The 22436-nt window shown below is 48.2% G+C and overlaps 1 protein-coding gene across 19 annotated transcripts in view; it reads right to left on the minus strand.

The window, feature by feature from the left end:
• KDM5C (lysine demethylase 5C) overlaps positions 1-15355 on the minus strand; it is a 67123-nt gene extending 51768 nt beyond the window's left edge. For 4 of the 19 annotated variants that reach the window (XR_008675621.2, XR_008675622.2, XR_008675618.2 and 1 more), the window contains exons 1-12: positions 14654-15156; positions 10758-10835; positions 8204-8326; positions 7724-7894; positions 7071-7205; positions 6002-6125; positions 5723-5904; positions 4617-4775; positions 1703-1822; positions 1413-1571; positions 591-772; positions 329-491 (exon numbers count right to left, since the gene is read on the minus strand). Coding sequence is in view for 13 of the 19 variants with exons in the window: in XM_019019316.4 (XP_018874861.3) it covers positions 329-491; positions 591-772; positions 1413-1571; positions 1703-1822; positions 4617-4775; positions 5723-5904; positions 6002-6125; positions 7071-7205; positions 7724-7894; positions 8204-8326; positions 10758-10835; positions 14654-14803 (1746 nt within the window). In the remaining 6 variants the exon portion in view is untranslated. Of the gene's footprint in view, positions 1-328; positions 492-590; positions 773-1412; positions 1572-1702; positions 1823-4616; positions 4776-5722; positions 5905-6001; positions 6126-7070; positions 7206-7723; positions 7895-8203; positions 8327-10757; positions 10836-14653 lie in introns of all 19 variants that reach the window. The other 15 variants (XR_008675619.2, XM_055376475.2, XR_008675623.2 and 12 more) reach the window with 12 other exon arrangements.
• Between the last annotated feature and the right edge of the window lie 7081 nt (positions 15356-22436).

Below are 22436 nucleotides of genomic sequence, written 5' to 3' on the forward strand. Positions count from 1 at the left end.
ATGGAAATGATGTGTGCCTTTAAAAGATTTGTCTAGCCCTGCACTTCCCCACTTCCCTCTTCCACTGGCTGGAATGTAGATGTGATAATAAGCCACCCCTTAGCTGTTACCGTCAAACACATGGCCCAGAGGGTATACCATCATACGGTGCATCTAATCACTATTATTTTGGGTCTCTACTAGACTAGTCAAACCTGTAGCCCAATTAAGAACAGCAATGAAGAAAGGCCAGGGGCAGAATATAGATGACAACCACCGCCACCACCACCATCACAAAGGACATCACTAAATCACTCCTGCTGCTTGTCCCTGTTGCCTGGGTACTCACTGGCACACCATGGGACATGAGGGTGTTGGGATTCATGAGGGTGACAAGTTGGTGCAGGAGGTCAGGCTGGCTATCAAATAGTTCAGGTGTCAGCTTCTTCATCACTTCTTCCAAATGTTCTGCTGCAAGTGAGGGCACCCCATACCAGGTCTTCGGCTCACCCCTGCACAAGTGGAAAAGGGACACACACAGTAAATCACATCTTGGTCATGCAGGGAGCCCACACTGACTTGATTCCCTGGCTCCCCAGGGTCCCACTCACCAGTGGAGGTAGTTAATGGAGTAACTCCAGTGATCCTCAATATGCCAGCAAAAGGCTGAGAAGACCATGCCCACGTAGAGCCAGGGCACCTTCATGCCAGAGATATCTGCATTGATGTGGCACAGTACAGACTGTTCCAACACCGGCATCACATTTAGGTTCCAACCACTGGTAGCATACTCCTGCCAGGTCAGGTATTTGTAAAAAGGGCATGAGGGTTATGCTAAGGAACTGAGATCTTAAGTCATTTTCTTTAGCCTAGGGAACCTTAATTTTGAGGTCAGAGACTTTTTTGAAACATCTTAAGAAACATATAGGTTTTCTCCCTACCTCTCCACCAAAAAGCATACACACAAAATTTCAATTCTATTCACTTCAATTTCTACGAAGTTTACCGATATATCCATCTACCAAAATACCTGCAAGTTAAAAAAAATCCTGCTCTGGATCAAAATGTACCCTTTCTTGGAAGCACAACTAGGCCCTCATTTTCTCCTGTGCTTACAAACCCCACTCCCTGAACACTACTTATGGATGAGCCAGGATCTCATATACCTTCTCATTTAATTTTTATAACAAATTTGCAAAGTAGATATTATCCCCATTTTAAAGATAAGGAAATGGGCTCACAGAGGCGAAAGAACCCATCTCATGTTTGTACATGCCAGGTACCAGACTGTTTTCTTTCATCTCATCTAAATCTCATGGCTACATAAGACAGGCATAATTATCCTCATCTTACAGAGATACTGAGTTTTTCAGATACTAAATGATTTGCCTAAGCTCACACAGCTGACACGTAACCATGAATCATCCACTCACCTCCTCTTCGGGGGTTAGGTGTCGTTTACTGTCACTGACAGGGAAACCGCTGCCAAATTCTTTGGAATGGATGTCAGCTCCATACTCAACAGTCACATCTTCCTCAATGCTATTTACCAGCCTCCAGAACTCCTTCTCCACAAGTTCTGTGGGCACCATCTGCGGGAAGACAGGTAGCAGATGACTATGGCCCATCACACCCTGGACCCACCGATCCAGGTGAGCTGAGACCATCTGGCATCAATACCTATGATCCTAGCCCAACACTACCTCAGCCCTCCATCACCTACATGCACGGGCATGTTGAAGTAGTCAGCTTTAAAGGAGTCGGCCATCTCGCCAAAGCTCTGCAGAGTGTATTCCCGGGTAGCCTGCTCAAAGCCAAAGGCTTCTGGGGGCCGCTTACACTCCTGAAACCCAAAGGAGAACATGTCACCAAAACAGAGGCAAAGAGGTGAAGAATCCTCCCAAGTGGAACTGGAATATAAGGGGTAGGGAGGGAGAAGAGCCCTAGGTCTGCACTCAAGGCCCCTGAGGCAGGCTTTACTTTACAGCTGTACCTTTTGCTCTTACCACTTCGGCTTAGTCTTTTCATTCCCCATCATGCTTTTGCTCAGTTCCTCCCTACTGAAATGTCCTTTTCCACTTTCTTTCATTGGTTCCTCAAAACTCAATTCCAGTCTCACAACTTCCAGGGAGTCATCTCATGCTCTTTTCTTCCTTTAGGACTTTATCTAAATGGCTCTGACTTTAATATGCTATCCTGTGTTCTTCTGCCACCATTTTTCCTCTCTAACTAAAATGTGATTCTTTTTTTTTTTTTTTTGAGACAGAGTCTTGCTCTGTCGCCCAGACTGGAGTGCAGGGTCACAATCTCAACTCACTGCAACCTCCACCTCCCAGGTTCAAGCGATTCTCCTGCCTCAGCTTCCCGAGTAGCTGGGATTACAGGTGCCCGCCACCACGCCCAGCTGATTTTTGTATTTTTAGTAGAGATGGGGTTTCACCATGTTGGCCAGGCTGGTCTCAAACTCCCGACCCTGTGATCCGCCCGCCTTGGCCTCCCAAGTGCTGGGATTACAGGCGTGAGCCACCACGCCCGGCCTCTAAAATGTGGTTCTATGCAGGGTGCTTAGAGAAGGTTTTTTATGCCCAGACTAGAACTATAAGGCTGGGAAAATGGCATTGAATATTCTAGTACCTTGAAAGATGGAAAACAGGGCCGGGCATGGTGGCTCATGCCTGTAAACCCAGCACTTTGGGAGGCTGAGGTGGGGTGGATCACCTGAGGTCAGGAGTTCGAGACCAGCCTGGCCACCATGGTGAAACCCTGTCTCTACTAAAACTACAAAAACCAGCCAGGTGTGGTGGCAGGCGCCTGTAATCCCAGCTACTCAGGAGGCTGAGGCAGGAGAATCGCTTGAACCCGGGAGGCAGAGGTTGCAGTGAGCAGAGATGGCATCACTGCACTCCAGCCTGGGTGACAGCGCAAGATTCAGTCGCAAGAAAAGAAAAAGAAAAAAGAAAGATGGAAAATGAAGACACTGGCTTTTACAGCATCAAACCCTCCACTAATCCTGTTCTTGAGACTGTCTCAGAAGATAGGATGTGGGTCTACCTCATTTTGTACCTATGTTCATTATTTTAGATGAGAACAATATGTACCCCAAAATCAGACACACACCATGCTTATGTTTGAAAAATAAATGTCCGTCTGGTCCACTGACTTATAACCACTTAGAGAAGAGAGTCAAGTAGAGTCGACAGTCTTGATACTGCTGGTATCCAAACTCCTCCCCAACTAGAATCTCCACCACTACCAAGGCCAATATGCACTGCCCTGATTTTTCCTCATCTGTGTATGTCTGTCTGTGTGTATGTATGCATGTGCACACCCGGTCTCTACAACCACAGTTGAGTCCCTAAGATAAGGCGAATGTCTGCTCTACAGAAATCCAAAGGGAAATGTAGAAGGTAAGTACTGAGAATTTGGGTGAAGGTAGGAAGTTCATGAAATGTACCTGCCCAACTTCCTGGCTGCTTGGCCCTTACTGCTGCTTCAGCTGCTCTCCTTACTGCCCCTATACCCATAGTAGGCATGCTCTCCTGCTATACCTCTGTTCCTGCTAGTCCTCCACCTCCCAGTCCCGAACAGCCAACCACCTCTCTAGTTAAAGCCTGTAGCACTGCCTCAATCTAAATATAACAAGAGGAAAACAACTAAATAAATATTATACCCATGATACACCATCTAAAAAAATTCCAGACCTTAATTAAACTTAGTAATATAGAGAAATGGTTATAAAGTAACAAATGAAAATATATAACAAGATCTCAAACTTGTTAAAGATAGTTACATATAAGTAACAGCAAAAAGATGAGGAAAAAAATATATCAAACTATTAACAATGGTTATCACTGGGTGGTGGGAAGACAAGTAATTTGCCTATTTTCCAAAATGTCTTTTTTTTTTTTTTTTTTTTTTTTTTTGAAGACAGGGTCTCATTTTGTTGCCCAGGCTGGAGTGCAGTGGCATGATTTTGGCACACTGCAACTTCCGCCTCCTGGGCTCAAGCGATCCTCCCACCTCAGCCTCCCGAGCAGCTGGGACAACAGGCGTGTGCCACCATGCCTGGCTAATTTTTGTATCTTTTTTGGTAGAGACGGGGTTTCGCCATGTTGCCCAGGCTGGTCTCAAACTTCTGGGCTCAAACGATCCGCCCACCTCAGCCTCCCAAAGTGCTAGGATTACAGGCGTGAGCCACCGCGCCCGGCCTCAAACTTTCTAAAAAAGAAAAAAAAAAGAACAAAAACTCAGAAATTGAAAGAACATTTTTTTCTTAATATTCCTATCCTTCAAGTCTCATTTCTGACATTTTCCCTGATTATTACCCTTAGCCATTTTCCTCTCCTCTGAACTTCTATATCTCAGAGTTTCTAACACACAATTTAGCCTCTGTTTATATGTCACCACATACAGTCTAATTATGATGCTTACCTCTCCAGGTGGTCTGGGAGCTCTTAGAGGACAGAAGCAAAGGCTGAATCTCCTGCTCCTTTCTCCCAAAGCTCTGCCCAGCCTAATCCCACCACAGAGACCCAAAACCTAAGACTATGGCTGAGCTAAGAGGCTGCCCTCAATAAGGCCAGATGAAGGAAGGCAAGGAAGCCCTATGAGGCAGATGTGGAGTGGGGAGGCCTTACCGCCATGACACACTTTGGGCACCGCCAGACACCCTTGGGGATCTCAGGCAGAGGAGGCAGCAGGCAGAAGATGTGGTAGTTGTCATCACAGCCATCACACAGCAGGAGCTTGTCATCCTCATCCCCTCGAGAACACATCCGGCAGACATATGACTCAATCTGCCAGGGGAGAAGAGCAAAAGTTCTCCATTGGAAATCCACTGTGTTTGCTGGCTGAATGATTTACAGCCCTGTATAGGCTAGTCATGCTAGGTCTGGAGTTCAACTGCATGTATGTACCATCTCCCCAAATAAGCAGGTAGAGCTGCAAGAGCAGTCTTTTATCATCCAGTCTTGAATCCTCCCATTTTTATTCATCCAATAAACACTTACTAAACCCGTGTTCAGAACTACGCTGGACTCTAGCACAAAGACAAGACATGGTATCCTTCCAGGTATATACAGTACTCTAGAGACATGTGTTCATAAAAATTAAAAATTGCCAATAGCGGTCCATAAAGGGCACTGTGGGAGCCTAGAGAAGGAAGCACTCAAAGCAGCTGGAGATAAGGAGGGATGGCCTTGAGAAAGGACTTCATTGAAAAGGTGACACCTGAAACTGGCTGAAACCTGAAGGCAAAACAAAACATGGCAACAGGGCAGCGCACAGGGGGAATCTCTTCCAGGCTGAAGAAACAACATGTGCAAAGGATAGGGATGAAAGAGCATACTGCATCTTACAGGGAAAAATGAACATACCTACAAGGAGTTCAGTGTGGCTATAGCAGAGGAGTGAGGTGGGCAGTGCTGGGGGATGAGGCTAGAGGTCAGCAGGGACTGGATCATGCACGGTAATGAGGAGCTTAGCCTTTATCCTGAAGCAATGGAGAGTGAGACTCCTTCTCTGGACCCTTCCAGCACTTCATGTTGACAGCACTTGATCACCCTTTCTTGCTCTTTGTTCCATATGAGTTGGCTTTGTTTCCCCAATTAAGTGAGCTACCTGAGGGCAGGGCCCATGGAGGCCCGCTTTTGTGGTTAATGCGACCTGGTCCAGTGCCATGCAGGGGAATGCTTATTGAAGGGACAAGAAGCAGAGCATTAAGAAGTCAGGGCTGGGTCCTTACAAACTGGGCATTGCTGTGGTTCCTCCGTAGCCTCATGGTCATCTTGGTGCAGGGTTCTGGGCTGTGACTCAGCTCCTCCTTGCTCTCCAGGAAGGTCTTAGGCGATGTTGACTCCACCTTCACATCCCCACCTAACTCCTCCTTCACCACTACTGTGGGGGGACACTCAGGCCCCTCCTTATCTGGGAGAGAGAAAAATGGCTGTAAACACAGGTCTAGGACACTTAGGGCCCTGACTTTTCTCCCTAGGTGAGGCCACCCCAGCCTGTTAGGCCTTACCTTTCTTCCGCAGAGTCTTGTCTTTGGCCATGAGGCCCAGGCCCATCATCTTGGGGCCTGCCCCATAGATCTGTAGCTTTTTCAGCTCTGGATTCTTTTCAATGTCTTCCTCTGTGGGTTCCGGCTGGAAGGAAAGAAGGAAATGAATCAAGACTGCTATCTGGGGCAGACTGTCCCATCCTAAAAGAACAGTAACTCGGACTACATATCACCTGATCTCATGCTGAGGGCTGAGGCACAGATGGGCTAAGCCAAGAACTCAGAGTTGCTTTTTCGAGACTGAGGGTAGGTGAGCTGCCTCCTCGGCCCTCTCTCAGAAAGGAATAAAAGACAGGATATCTCAGTTTTCCCAACTGTAAAATGAGAACATTACCTCCTCCCTTATAGTTATGAGGGGGGTTAGGGACAATACATATGAAAAAGCTAACAGTGTTTGGCATTACCAACAAATGGCAGTCTAATAGGATCTGCTAAATTACATGCTTCGATGAGCCCAGGGACAGTGTCCATCTTGTTCTCTATTGTATTCCCAGTGCCAAGAATGCCTGGCACATAAGCTTCTGCCTGAAGACATAGCTATAAGGAGCTGGGCACAGTGGTACACACCTGTAGTCCTAGCTACTCCAGAGGCTGAGGTGAGAGGATCACTCAAGCCTAGGAGTTCAAGATTATAGTGCATTATGATCAAGCCTGTGAATAGCCACTGTACTCCAGTCTGGGCAACATAGCAAGACCCTATGCCTCAAAACAAAACAAAACAAAAGATACAGGTATAAAGAGAAAGAAGAGTTCTACTTCTATGAGCAGAGTAAGTCCGGAAAGGAACAAAACAGGCAAGAAGAGCAGACATACAAAAGAGGTTGCACAAACAGATCAAGACCCAGCTCAGCAGCTCAGCTGAGAGGGGAGAAAAAAGCAAGAGTGAAGCCAGAGAGAGGCACACTAATGCTCAGAAGAACTCAGAGAACAAAAGAAGGGATAATGGAACAGGGAACACAGCCTTAGCCAGAAGGAAGGAGAGGACTCCCTCCACCTCAAAGCTCTAAGTTCGAAGAAGGGGAGTACTCACATCAGGCTGCAGTCTCTTGGCCCGCCGGCCATAGCTGTTGAACTTGGAAGGCTGCACAGACTGTCGTAGGGGGATGCTGTGGGGTTTGTATTCCTTGTCCTTCTCCTCATTATCAAATGGACGTGTGTTACACTGCTGGGGACAGGTAAGGGGTAAGGGTCAGGACATGGGACGCCAGCCCGCAAAAGCAATAACTTCCCTCTACCCTCACCCAATGGCATCCAAAGCTGTGGTCCACTCACCTGACCCACACCAATAGCCCCTGTTCCACTGGTCTTTAGCACTGACACCAGCACACATTTTGGGAATTCTCAGTACCTTTGCTTGTATCACTCCTCCCTTCCAGTCACTTCCTCCACCAACCATCTCCCCAACTAAATCAGACGCCATCTCTTCCCACACCTTCTAGCCCAAGCCTCCCTTCTCTGATTTCTCTATCAGTTAAAACTTTGTCACATAACAAATAAGCTAGCCGTACAGATAACTCCAGGACCTCTGACCCTGAGCAGTGTAGAAAGAGAATAAGCATCACTAGGAAAGAGCAGAGTCCAACTCCCAGGTCTCCAGTCCACTAAACCAGTTTCATTAAGAGCAAGTGTGGAAATCTGTGCTGAAGGGTAAAGCCGCACCCTGCCCCACTGTGACATCCTTACCACAAGGTTGGCTCCAGACTGGTACATTTCATAGGGATAAACAATGCGTTCGTAGTGGGACCGTAGCAAGGAGCCAATATTTTTGCCTGGTGGATAGTTGAGGCGCTGGGCTACCCGAGCCCACCGACGGTCCTTGCAGATAGCTTCATAACCACCTTCCTCCACCACAATCTGAAAAAACAAGTAGGAAAAGACATGGATATGCCATGTGTATTTATATGTGAGGGAGTAGGCCTGTAGAAAGGGCAAAAGGGCAATGAGGGCAACTCTAGTCCCTCACTTCACTGGGGGCTATCCCCTCATCCCAACCTCAAATTGCAGCAAAAGATTCCAAGATGTTCTGATGACAGCTTGTGTGCTACCAAGCTGTGCCCCTTCCATTGCAGCCTAAAGATCTAATATCCAAACTAAGGGGGCCCCCAGAGTATCAAGGATATTGGGGTTTGGTGGGAGGGGTGCTTGACAAAAACCTGTTCTTACTTTGCTGAGACTGTAGAGGTCCAAGATCCGCCGTTCTACATTGGGAATCTTTAAGGAGGAGCCCTGGATTTCCCAGAATTTGGCAATCTGGTCCAAGTAGTTCAGTTTCACTCTCGTCTGGGCCTGAAGAAGAAATGGCTCAAAGAGGCTGGCCACCCCCTCCCACTGACCACTATCTTTGGGTCCAATCTTAGGGGAGAACAGAGGAATACAGCAGTCCACACTTTCACTACCCAGGGCTTCTCCCAATGAACCGGATCCCAGACTCTAGGCAGTGCTTAGCCCCACCTCGCTCTCATTTCTTTTGTTTTTGTTTTTTTGAGACGGTCTTGCTCTGTCGCCCAAGCTGGAATGGAGTGGTGCAATCACGGCTGACTGTAGACTTGACCTCCTGGGCTCAAGTGATCCTCCTGCCTCAGCCTCCTGAGTAGCTGGAACTATAGGCGCACGCCACCACGCCCGGCTAATTTTGTATTTTTTGTAGCAATGAAGTTTCACCATGTTGCCAGGCTGGTCTCAAACTCCTAAGCTCAAGCAATCCATCCACTTCGGCCTCCCAAAGAGCTGGGATCACAGGCGCAAGCCACTGCACCCAGCCACTTCTCTCTCATTTGTCACCTTCCAGTCAATCAGAGAAGCCCAAGGTCCCAATAGAGAGGGTCACAACTGCCAAAAGCTTTAGATATGTCCTCTAATCTCCCTGACAAGGTCACGTGAGTATTATCATCTCCTATACAGATGAGGAAACAGAGGCTCAGAGGAGTTAGGTCACACAGCAAGCATCAAGATATTTTGGTGCCAAATAATTCGAGCTTTGGTTCTCCCTCTGCTACTGATTTGCTATGCTGCCTTGAGCAAATCAGTTCCACTGTGGACTCCTTTTTTCTTTTACTAATAATTATAAAAGGAAAATAACTGCACAGTCCACTTACCCCAGAGGGGTAGACTTAATGAGGGGACCAGTGAAGATCCTCTGCAGATTTCAGAATTATATCTAAGCTCTAGGCATGTTTCAGAGAAAGCAACTCCAAAAAGGCACATGCACCTCCTTATGTACCACCAAACTTGTTCCATGGTGGCTAAAGGGTGAAAGTGCATGCTATAACTATAGACAGAATGGCCTAGAACTAAGAGATGGTATATCAGAGTAGCACTAGCACCTGGCCAACCCAGGACCCAATGTGGGCCAAAGAGACTAGGAACAAGATATGTATCATGCGTCCCTGAAATCTCAGTAACCAAGAAGGACTCCCATAGGCCCCAAGTCTACAACCTCCTCACTCCAGTCAGAGAGCCTGGTTCTTGGAAGAACTAGATAGTCATTACCATTCACTACCTTGCCCTGATCCCATTAGGGGGAACAAAGACAGCTCTTTCCATTTCATAGTTGAGAAAAACTAAGGTCTATTTGTAGAAAGAAACAACCTACAGTTCCTTGGCTGTGAGAACTCTCAAAGGGCAAGGAAGTGCTCCTTCGACCTCAGCCCCTTAGCTTTCTGAAGTTGGCCTCATCCCTGCTCCTTCTTATTAGTCAGCACTCCCTCTACAGAAAACCTGCCCTTGTGTCATGCTAGGCAACATCTTGCCCAAGCTGTACCCCTATAAACCTGACAAGATATATTTTTCTTTTCTGAGATGGGGTCTTGCTATGTTGCCCAAACTGGTCTTGAACTCCTGGGCTCAAGCAATCCTCCCACCTTAGCTTCCCAAAATGTTAATAGTGCCGAGGCTGAGGAACTCTGGTCTAGAACACAAGTGAACTTTTAAGGTATAAGTATTCAGCTGGGCCTGGGCCTAATCTCCCACCCCTTGGACATCTATTAAGATTTGTGGGTACATAATAATGGGGGAGGGAGTGGCAGCATATGCCTAACCTAGAGCTGCCATGGAAAACTCCAGGATCTTACGTGGAACTGGCTTTAGGGAACCTAATCTCACTACCCCAGGACATTCTCAAGCAGGGAAAACCCCACCTGTCCATGAAAAGGGCCTGGACTTCCTGTACAGAACAAAAGGGAGAAGGAAAATCCTACCTGCCTGACCCCTGGCCAAGTCTCTAACCATTCCAGCCTCCACAGAGCCCAGTTCTTGTGTTGTTCTGCCCATCTACCCAAACTCCCACCTTACCAAGCACCCATGGAAGCAAAGTAGAAAGCACAGGGCTGTGGATGAATTGGATATATGAAGCCACATTCAGCTGGCCAAGGAAGAAGGGGTATCAGCCAGTTCCATATTTCCTTTTTGTTGACTCAGCTAGGGTAGGCTAGTTTACAGGGGAGTTTCAGAAGTAGTAAACCTTTGTGAGAAAGGGATATATGTCCCCAGCCTTTGGGCTATCAAATCACAAATGCTAAATGCCCCTGGCTCTTGGTTATATTTAGAGCTCTAAAGCTTCTTCCATGCCCTGGGCACACTAAAGTAATGCAATTTCACAGAAGAGAGAATAAAGGCCTAGCTAGGTAAAGTACCTCAGCCAGAGAAACTATAAGGGAAGTGGGATTAGAACTCAGGTATACATTCTCCCAACCCCACCACCAGCTCCTAGTCTTCTCACCTCTAGCTCATTCAGCCTCTGGATTCGGGGGGTAAACCTGAAGTTGTCCACTTCCACAGCAAAGGGTGGCTGCCAGTCCTGAGAGGGTAGAGAGGGGAAAGGGACTTGAGTTATCTCAGCATAGTGTAAGACCGGAAGTCACCAAAAGCAGCTCGGAATCCCACTGGCACCTTCCCAAACCTCTAGCCACTCCAGACCCTTTAACCTGCAAACATCCTACCCAACCACCCACCCCCACCTCCCCCCAGAACTCACAAGAGTCTAGCAGCCCCTCAAGTCCGCACCCAAGGCCCCATGCACATGCCCTAGGAAACTTCTCCTGAGTCCCACCCAACAGTACAGTGCCAGGATTTCAAGAAATTAAGAGATGGAGCCTCTGTTTTGTTGACCCTAAACCTTCTCCACACCCACATTAACTCCTTATCCCCTAGGCACGTGCTATAGGACACACAGGCCTGGGAGTACTGGAAAGCACACAGGATCTAGAGTCAGAAGATATGGGTTCATGTTCTAGATCCGCTACTTACTAGCTATGAGATTTTAGCTTTCTGAACCTGTTTTCTCATCTGTAAGGTGGGAATATGAACTCTAGCCCTGGCTTCCTTGCCAGACCAACATGGAAAATTAAAACTAGTTTTCAAATGAAAATGTTATTCAAAGGAGTCATCGTTATGACCTGACATCTAAGGCTGACCACACCTCACAATACACATGCAGGGTAGCTCAGGTCCGATTGTGGCAGGACGTAAAGGTTTGGGCCTTTAATGTTTGTTCTCTCAGTTTAAAGGGCCTGAGATAGACACTGCAGGGAAGAGCAAGGAACAGGGAGCAAGTATGTGTATCACTCACCCAGTCTGGAAGGCTTCCTGTAGATCCTCTCTCATACACCTGCCTGGTACAGGAAGAGGCAGGGGAGGAAGCCCCAGGGGGTGGGGGTAAGTGCTGGGATGCCTGACTGTGGTGGCAAAGAATGGGAGGATTTGGGGAGGGAAGTCAGGGAAAGATCATGAAAGTGGGAGACACTCTGCTCTGCCAAGTTGGAGCTTGCTGTGTCCTGCCCAAAGGTCAGCTGTGAAGAACCCCCTCTCCAACACCCCTTTCCAACCTCCTATGCAGTCCTCTCCTTCCCAGAGCCCTGGCTCCTGCTGGGGTGGCGAAATGAACCTAAAGTAACCTAAACCAATGCTCTCATTTTATAAATGGGGAAAGTGAGGCTCAGAGAAAAAAAGTGAAATTTCCAAAATTACATGCTGAGTTAGTGGTGGGGCCAAGAACCCACGTCTTCTGACCTCCAATCCAAGGCCTTTGCATTACACCAGACATCAATGTTCATACATACATGCATACACGTGGGCGGGGGGGGAGAGACAGTGAAAGAGAAGAAAAACTGTTGACCTCTTCTGCACACACACTTTTAGAAAATGGGCTAGAGGACTCATACTTTGCATGCATACACAGACCACACTCCCCTGCCCCTACCAGCCAAAGCAGGTGGCAAACATCTGGGGCTCAGTAAGCAGGGACAAAAAAAGAAAAAAAACAGGCAGGCCAAAATGGTATGGCTCAAATCCAGACAAGCTCCCCATGCCCTCTTGCCTCTCATCAGGATAGGGCACTCCCCTCAGCACAGGTAACCCAGCTAAAGAGGTGCTCAAACCCAAAACTCCGGGCACCCTTCTTTCCTGCTGAATCAAGTTCTAGACAATCAGTGCAACATCAAGCACCTGACAGGAAATGGCAGCCCTGGAATGCTACGGCAGGAGCCATGGATGCAACAGATACCTGGGAAGGCCCTGCAAACCGCCTGCCTTCATCTCCAGACTACTGTACGCCAAATGCATGTTGGTATTAGGATGTGGTGATAAAAAAAGGCTGGCTACCTGATGAACAAAGCAAGATCCTTCCAAACTCCACTGGGTCTACTCAGGGTACCCACACTCTCCTCCCACCCATCTTTCCCAAGCGTAGCAGTCACCTGCCGAGCAATTCAGGCCCCAAACCATCCTTCCTCCAGCAAACCTCCAATTCCCAGGTACCCACCCATATACAGGTTCCCACCCTGGGCCCAAGCATCACTTGAGCGAGTACTTCAAACTTCAACCAGAAGAAGGCCAGCTGCCTAAAGGTGGCCTAGGAGCTGCCATAGAGAAGGAAAAAACCAAACCAAACCAGAGAGCCAGGTATCCTGGATTAGAGAGAAGCACACTGTTGAGCAGTGAAAAGGACGGCCTCCTGCTGGCCACGCACACCCGGGACATGTCACTCTTCCCCTTCCTGATGCCCCAAAGCAGGGTAACAACACCTACACAAGGCCAGCCTGCCTAAGTCAGTCCAAGATAGAAAAAAGGAATTCAGGCCTCAACTACCCCCTACATCAGCTATGCCTCTTTTTCCCACAGGCTTGCCCAACCACTTCAGGGAGTGCCTCCTTGAGGCTGCCCAGGACTCCTGCCTCTCCCTTCCACTAGTCTTCCTGACCCTCTACCCACTGCCACTCCCTCACCATGGACAAGGATACCTCAGAAATCTGTGGCCAGACTCCAAGAAGGAAGAAATTCGCTTACCCAACACCTCCTAGAGGATCTATCTGAAACCATCCTAGATCTGTGGCTGAGCACCAGAAAGCACCAAGTTGGATAAGGAGGCCTGTGGTGCCCTCCTCAGGTGGGAATGAAGCTTCCTATTCCATTTCAGCCAGGAGACACCCACTCAAAAACACCCTTTTCCAGCAAAGCTCAATTTCTGCCCTTGGAATCCCAACTGATCACTGAACATTATCATCACTTTTCCACCACAGCAAGGCAGCAGCTTGCCCTAGCCCTTGGGAGACTTCTAGCCTGAAGCCAGGCCTAGGAGGAAAGCTATGGCCTTTGTTGCTGACCCCTGGCAATCATGTTCCAAAAGGGACAGAATTCCATGGCTCCATTCTGTTCTGCGGGCCCAAGAGTGCCCTATCCTCTGGGATCTCCTACATCCTGGACCAGAGCAGAGTAGAAATCTTCTGAGAAGGACTCACACCCCACCACCAAGCTGACCGGTCCAAACATCTCCATAGGAAGTCAAGTCTGCGGGATGATGTGCAGAAAAGGCCTTGACATTGCCTTCAACGAGGAAAAGAAGAGGACAATTCCCTGAACCCACCTCAAGGGAGACAGAGCAATCCCTGTGAGACTGATTTCCTGACTGGTCCAGCAGGCCAGGCTATTATCATAGATGAATTGGCCTGGCAGGGTATGAGTAAATATGAGTCAACCTACATAGGAATAAACCAATGACCACATCAAACACCCTCACAGTGACAATAATTACCACTTATCTAGTGCGTACTACATACAGACGCTACCTAGTTTAATTCAATCCTCTAAATAACCATTCCTGGGATCCATTTCACGGGCTCAGAGAGATTACTTCTACTTTCCCAAGGTCACACAGCTGCTCAGCTTCAAAGTGGAGTTTTGAACTCAAGTCTGTCTCCCTTCAGGACTGCGATCTTTCTATTAATACTATACTATGCTGCCTGCCTTAAAGGAAGTGATGACAACAGATTGGAGAAACGTCTTATTTTTACAGCCTCGACCTAGGTGGCCCGGGCTAAGAGATGTGGGGGGTGCCTCTCTGTGAACTCCCTCCGGCCCACTAGGAATCCCTGTCTTAAACCAGGAGTGATTCTGAAGGGCCGGGGTGGGGGTGGATCTCTGACTCCAGGTCACCTGTGGGCCTCACACCACGAGAGGACCCCGGGCCCAACACCCTTTTTCCGATCCGCGCCGCAACCACAACGGTCCCAGCCACCCCCTCTCCCCACCTCGAGCTGCCCTCCGCCCCAGACTTCGCCGCTGGCTATCCTACTGCTTCATTCCGTCTCGCCGCCGGCGAAAACCGGCCCCGGGGCTTACCGCGGGTGGGCGGATCTTGCAAATGCCCGATTTCTCTGCGATGGGCCTGATTTTCGCGATGTAGCCAAGAGGGTCTCGGAACTCGGCCCAGCTAGGCTCGAACACCGGGCACTCCGGTGGCGGTAGGAAATCGTCGGACCCCGGCTCCATGGTGGGCCCGAGGTCTGGGCCAGGGATCAGGAGGCTTGGACCGCCCTTAAGGACTCATGGCGCCGCCGCTGTTTGAAGCCGAGGCAATGCTCGGAGGCTAGGCCCTAAGCGGGGCAGCCGCCGCCCGCCGAGGGCCTAAGGGGGCGTGTGGCCGTCGTGCTCTGAGAGTCTCAGGCTGACTCTACTGCTACCGCCTCTTCGTCCCGCTCCGTTTCTTCCAAACTGTGTGGTTGCCTCCCCACTACCGCAGCCTTCGCCACCACAGTTACCTCCCAAACGCCGCGGCCTTCAGCGCCGCCGCCGCCATCTTGGTTTGTCAGCGTCTCCCCTCCCCACACCACAACAAACTGGATCCTTCCGCGGGGTGTCCTTCCGAGCCTCGTATACGTTGCGTCACACCAAGCCCTAGGAAACCTTCATATAGTGGAGACCGAGCTAAATAGGCTGGTATGGGTTTCTATTTGGAAGGGGTTACTCAAATGTACCACCCCCGACTGAGAGAAAATAGTTCATTGCAACGGCGGAGGAACAAGATTGTAATTAGTTTGCCGGATCGTCTTTCCGGATGGACCGGCGGTGCACGTTTAAAGGCCAGTGATGCGCATGCGCGTTATGGAGACCGGAAGAGGAGCTGGTGTCCGTGGGTGGTGGAGTCAAACCGGCACTCCCTCGCAGACCTCAACCAGGTCGCTAGCCCCGCACCAGTGTTCTCTGTCCCTTCTCCCTGGTCTTAACGGTGTGGGCCGCGGAAGGCGGCTCTGGGAGCCTGATTGCAGAGGACCCCTTATGGTGGCCCGCAGGATGGGGGGAGATGTACTAGGCTCCAGCTCTAGACGCTGACACCTCTGGAGCTTTGAAATAAGGAAGGCAGGAAGCTGCTCACTCCCCGGGGATTATGGATTTTTAGAATTCTGAGTCCCAAGTAAAGGAAGGAAATCTTTATTTCATCCAGGGTTACAGGTAGAGAGATGGGGTTTCGATTCTTACCCCCCAAAAGTCACTGGGAGTCAGCATTTTAATGAACGCTTTCAACTGTTCTGTATTCACTTTTACCATGTACACATTTGTGGCATATACCCCTACAAAATAAGCCTGTGTGTATGTATACTTTAACTATTGGATGTTTAGCAACGGCGTATTTATCCAGTGTCAACTGTGTAAAACACCTGTTTGCCCATTTGTGAGCCTACAGTGCACTTACCAAACATCCGTGTACTTTGATTGTATTTATTGTGTATAGCCCCTGTGCATTTGGTACCAACTGTATGTACATTTAGTCCTATCGTGTGCATGTTCCTTGAGCAGTTTCTGAATAGGTTCATTGCAACTACAGTACTTTGAGTATCATCAAACCAGTACTTTGTACATATGCATCAGGCATCTACTGATTGGAGGATCATCTGTGTCATTCATCAGCTGTGGACCTACTGCATATAGTTTGAACACTCACTGTGCAAATATTTGAGTACTTGCGTACATGCTGATTAAGTAATTTTGTTTTCCCCCATCAGACTATGAATTCCTTAAGGGCAGGGACCATGTGGCCTTATACATCCTTAGCACTTGGCATGTTAAGCAGTAAATGAATGTTGAGTAAACAAAAGAAAAATGAATAAATGTCCTTAGTATATATTGACTGAAAAATATGAATACTTTTTGCAAACATTTCCTGTTTAACATATTAAACATCCACTGTAAGCTCGAGGCAAGTAGGGAGTGTCATACCTTCGTGCAGTTAACTGTTCCTAATCAGATACTGTGCCAATTAGGTCCATCCTGCCTACTTCAGGACTGAGCTAAGGACATCCTGGCTGAGGGAACAGGGCACACAGGTAGGAGCTCATGCCCTGGGCTCAAAGAGTCATGCCTTGCAGTCCCACCAGCTCTGCCATTTTCTAGTTTGTAACCTTGAACAAGTCCCAACTTCTGTAACTGAAATGGGGATAATACATACCTTGCAGAATTGTTGTGTACTTGGCACATAGCAGGCCCTCAGTATCTGGTAGCTGTTATTTTTATTTCTGAGTGTCAACAACCAATATGCCAAAACTCATTAAGAATCTCCTTTGTGTCAGACACTGTGCTAGTGCTTTTGTATTTTTTTTTTTATCACCTGAATCCTTATATTACCTTGAATGTTCAAGATCTTTATCCCCACTTGGCTCGTGTGGAGACTTGTCCCAAGTAACACAGATATTAAGTGACATCTTTCTAGTTTTCTAGGTGTCAGGGGAAACCTCAGCCCCTCTCCACCAGAAACACAGGTGGATGATCCAACTGAACAGCTGTCTGGACAGGAAGCAGGAAAACTAGGCAAAGTGATGCTAATCACAGTATTATCACTAGCCTCTCACATGGATAAGCATCTAATTGCCTACATGGCTAGTTCATACCAATTATTTCCCTTAATCTTTGCAACAGTCTTCAGAAAGATGTAGGTGAATTTACCCAGTCTGTAGATGAGGAACCAAGTTCCAGAAAGATTAAACAACTTGCCCAATGTTACACAGGAAGTTGCTGACTCTGGTCAAATGCTCTTCCTGTCGTTTGCCCTCACCAGGAATGGAGGAGGTGAGGGAAAAGGGAGCTGCTGGGGTGGGAGGTAGGGTGGTGGGGCAGGGCCCAGTCCTTGGCAATATGGGGCATGCAGGGCCTGGAGCTTGGACTGCCCATCGGGCAGCACCCCCAGGCCACCGTGGCTGTGACCGTGATGGTGGTAGTGGTGGTGGTGCGTGGAAGAAACAGATGAAAAGGAGGCAGAGGCCTGGCCAGAGAAGGGTGAGGAGAATCTAGAAGGTGGGAGAATACGGTAGATCTTAGGCTGAAGGAAGTTCAGCCTTTCCATCTAGAGGCTCAGGGAAGTACAAAGAGCATGAATCAGGAATCAGGAGGCCAGATTTTGGGTCTCAGCTCTGCACGGTCTTCCTACAGCCTTCTTTGAGGTCCTTTAGCCCAGACACACCCGTCCTGGAAGATTAAATAGAAATTATGTAGTCTTTGAAGGCAATGAGATAGAATTTATTCGTTTACAAATATTTATTAAATTTCTACTATGCACCAGCAAATTTTCTGGGCACTGGGAATATAATGGTGACCAAGACAGATGTAGTCTCTACTTTCCTGGAGCTGACATGCACCCACTGAGATCTGCCAAGTACCTCATCTTCCTGAGCCTTGATTTTCTCCTTTGTATAATGAAGCTAAATAATCCCTTCCTCACAGTGTTGTTAGGAGGATTAGAGATAATGATGACTGCCATTCATCAAGGGCCAGGTGCTATGAAGTAGATATTGTTATCCCCATCCTACAGATGAGGAAACTGAAGCTCAGGGAAGTGTAAACTTACTCAAGTCACATGGCTGGTAAGTGGCAGGACCAGAACTCAAACCCAGGTCTGTCTGACTGCCGTACAATTCTGCCTGTAAGAGTCTCAGATGGTGCTCCCCATGTAGTAAGGCATTCAGGAAACGGGTTTGTTCCCCAAGCCATGGGTCTTGCTGGGGGACAACCGGAGTCTAGATGCTGGGGACTTAAGAATTGGGATGCATCAGGAAACTCACTCCAGGCTGGGGGCTGGCTTGGCCTCACCCATCCACCCGGGAGACAGGGTCTGACATGGAGTTGGTGCAGAGCAGTGACTGGAAGGTTCGTCTGGGCTCAAAACCACACTCACCCCATTCATGTTTTGTGGATCAACTGGGCTGACACTGACTTTGTGTCTCACTTTTTTTGGTTTGTAAAATATGATCTCTTCCAGTTCTGAAGTAGGTTTAAGCTGTTGGTTCTGATTCCTAAATAGCTCTAGAATCCATCCCCTCCTCCTTGCCATCTTCCACTCCTCCTGTGAACCTTTTACTGTCTCTAGCCTGGACTCTTAAAAGAGCCTCCTCAAGGTATCTGTGTGAACTCATGGTTTATTAGACAGAGACAGAGAAATATCGATGTCTAGTATAGAAATATAGATGTATAGTATGTGCTTATACATATACATAACAATAAAATGATTTATCCAAAATAATGTTAATTCAAAATGAATTATGATAGTAGTGGATTACAAGTCACTGGTTAAAATAAAAATCCATGACTCCACATTGATATAAGTAAATAAAGTGAGAGAAAAGGGAAAGTAGAATTCTAAATTATATAGAAGGAATGATGGAGCTAGAAATCATCAATGGATGCTCAAACCTTTGCAAAATAAAAGAGCAAACTCTTAAAATATTGCTGTAACACCTAGTGCCCAAATCTTGGTTTCTAAATGTCATTCTCTACTAAAAAGAACCGGGGCTCCTTGGAAGGGCTCAGAAAAAGATGGAGATGTGCCACAGGACACAGGGGCTTAGAGGGCTTCCTACTGGCCAAATCTGGGGCTGTGAACATCAAAATAAAGAATGATGTTAATGGGTTATATATAACCCATTGAGTAAAATAAACAATCATTAAGTCCATAAGGATATAAATAAATAAATGTAGAAGGGAAAGCCCTCCTTTATAGTGGAAAGCCAACTAAGACATGCCCAGGCCGGGCGCAGTGGCTCATGCCTATAGTCCCAACACTTTGGGAGGCTGAGGTGGGAGGACTGCTTGAGGCCAGGAGTTTGAAACCAGCCTGGGTAACCTAGCAAGACCTCCATCTCTACAAAAAATTTTTAAATTAGCTGGGCATGGTGGTGTGCGGCTGTGGTCCCAGCTACATGGAAGGCTGAGGTGGGAGGATCGCTTGAACCCAGGAGTTTGAAGCTGCAGTGAGCTATGATCGCACCACTGCACTGGGCAATGGATGAGACCCTGTCTCAAAAAAGAAAAAAAAAAGACATATTGAAAGAATGATGGCATTTGAAAATCACCATTTGACAGCCTCAGCCATAATAATTTTTCCAGCGAACGCTAAAACTAGTGAGTAAAAGTTTGAGGAGTAACAACATTTCCATTCATGTCTCCACAAGATACTCATCCACTACAACGGGGAAAGTGGTAACTTTACAGTGCAGGTACTAGATAGCCCAATTTGTTACCTGGTCTTACTTTAGCTGCTGCTGAGGCCAGCGTGACAAATCTATTGGCAACAGAGTAACAGGGAGCGGCTGGGGAGACCCGCCTGTCTCCACGCGGTGCCATGTGCTGTGCCCACCGCTGGAGCTCCAGCTCCCATTCCTTTCTTCACGCGGTGCCATGTGCTGTGCCCACCGCTGGAGCTCCAGCTCCCATTCCTTTCTTACGGTGCCACTAACACATTGCATTCTCTCGCATCTCCAGGCCTTTTCATGCGCTGCTCCCTCCCTCCCTTCTCTATCAGGCTAAGTCCTACTCGCCCTTCAAGACTACTCCACTAAAAGGAGCAGCTCCAGAAAATGGTGCCTGACCCCACCCACACACCCCAAGTTGGGTTTTCCCCTCCTCTGTGTTCCCACATACCCAGGGCTTCCTTCTGGGCCTGCACTTATTTTATCATCTTCACATTATCCCCACCAGGCTGTCTGTCCACTCCTGAAACTCTTATCCTACACTGTCTGACATGGCAGCTACTTACCCACATGTGCTTATTTATTTACATTTAAGTTGAATAAAATGAAAAGTGCAGTTCCTCAGTTGCACTAGCCACGTTTCGAGTGCTCAGTAGCCACATGTGGCTAGTGGTTACCGTATTGAACAGCACAGGTATGGGACATTTTGCTTATCACAGACAGACCTACTGGACAGCACTAGAGAACAAACATAAGAACTCCGAGACGCTAGGACCTTTGTCCTTTGTTTTTGTTTGTTTGTTTTTGAGACAGAGTCTTGCTCTGTCACCCAGGCTGGAGTGCAGTGGCGCGAGCTCGCTCGGCTCACTGCAACCTCCGCCTCTCGGGTTCAAGCAGTTCTGTTCTTTGTTATGTGTTGTCTGTCCCCATCTGCATCCCCAGAGAGATTGGCAGCAGCACCTTTGATGTAAGAATAGTCAGTGGGCTTGCTGTCTTTGGGTCCTCAGAGAAATGGGGAAGTGAGGAGATGAACTACCCCCTCCACAGTCTGGACAGTGCATTTCTGGAGGGGTGGAGGGAGTGAGGAGCATGGACAGCCCAGCGCTGGGACTGCAATGAGGACTGGAGGAGAAGAACTTAGGAAACAGTTGAAGGAAGCATGAGGAGCTCCCAGAGGGGCCCGGAAACTTGGTACACAGGTTGCATCAATCAATAAATCAACCAATGCAAAGATATCTAACTCTGAGACTTAGAAAGAACCATTCGTTCATTCATTCGATCAACAAAATTTTAGTGCCATCTGTGCTGTGCCAGGCACTCTATGGGGCAATGTTCTGGATGGAGATGATTCAGACCAGTGTCACTCCCAAGCCACTTAAGGCCTGGTGGGGAAGGATCTCAGAGTATGTGATGAAGGGCACATTTTGTGAAGGATGGGTTCTTCAAGCCCATCTTGCAAGGTTTGGGAAAACCTTCATCAGGGATGTTGGGGGGAGTATTGTGGCAGGGGGGAAAGGCACAAGTAAAATGCTGAGTTTGGAAAGTACACAGAGGCATTTTTGGGGAATAGTAAGTGGATGGCCAATGTGTGGGTGAGGAATGAGAGTTAGGACCACAGAGATTGGCTGGGCCACCTTGTGGAACACCTCCCGTGTCAAGATAAGGGGTTTCTGTAGGTGGCTTACTGTGTGTCTGGCATGAGGTAGGCACTTCACATACATCTGTTAACTGTCCTGCAAGGTTGTTATCCCCATCTTACAGGTGGAAGGCCAGGCTCTGAAGGGCTAGGTGACTTGCCAAATGCAGCACAGGCAAGTCACTGAGCCAGGATTTCAGCACTAAAAGCTGAGCTTTGGAAAAATGCAACCAGAATCAAGTTGAAGGTGGGGAAATGATCGTGCAGCTTGGTCCAGCAGGGAAGAAAACTAAAAAATGTTGATTGGACTTGATTCAGGACCCTGTGGGTCTAAGCTCTTCAAACCCTCAAGTCTGGTCCATGAGGCGGCATCAAATGCGTAGGTGGCCCCAGCTGCTGCTTTTGCTAGTTGTCTTCCCTGGGACACCTTTAAACATGCATACAAGGAAGAAAACAAAGAATTGGTCTGAGCTGCTAAGAGCGGGGCCATCCAAACCATTCCCTTTTAGAGGCCATTCCAGATTCTAGGAAGGCAGCAAAAACAGTGACTGAATGCTGCTTCTGGGGACCCTGCTGACTCTAACCAAGAACCATGGCTCAACCCCACTTCTCCTGCGCTAGGCTAAGATCCAGGACATAATCAGTGATGCTAGAAACACGTCCGTTTCGGAGGGAAGAGGTTTGGGAGGACTGGAAAGGGCCCTGGGGCTAGAAGTCAGGAAACCCCATCCTGACTTGCTGAGTGGCCTCGGGAGAGACTCTTCCCTTCTCTCAGCCTGTCCCCTTCTCTGTAAACGAAAGGGAGTCCAGCTCTTTGTTATCTGACATCCTAAGTGTATATGCAGAACTCTTAAAATGTATCTAGCCCTGTGCCTTCCAAATCACTCCCCTACCCTCAAGGATAGAAATGTGGCCAGCCATTGTGGGGATGAGGAGGAGCTCCAAGGCCAGGCCAGGCCAGCCACATCCAGGGTGAGAGGAGATGCCCCAAGAGTGGAAGGAAGCATTCATCCTATGAAACGAAGACAAGGGA

Source organism: Gorilla gorilla, chromosome X, assembly GCF_029281585.2.
Source record: "Gorilla gorilla gorilla isolate KB3781 chromosome X, NHGRI_mGorGor1-v2.1_pri, whole genome shotgun sequence".
In the NCBI taxonomy this organism is placed as follows: Eukaryota; Metazoa; Chordata; class Mammalia; order Primates; family Hominidae; genus Gorilla; species Gorilla gorilla.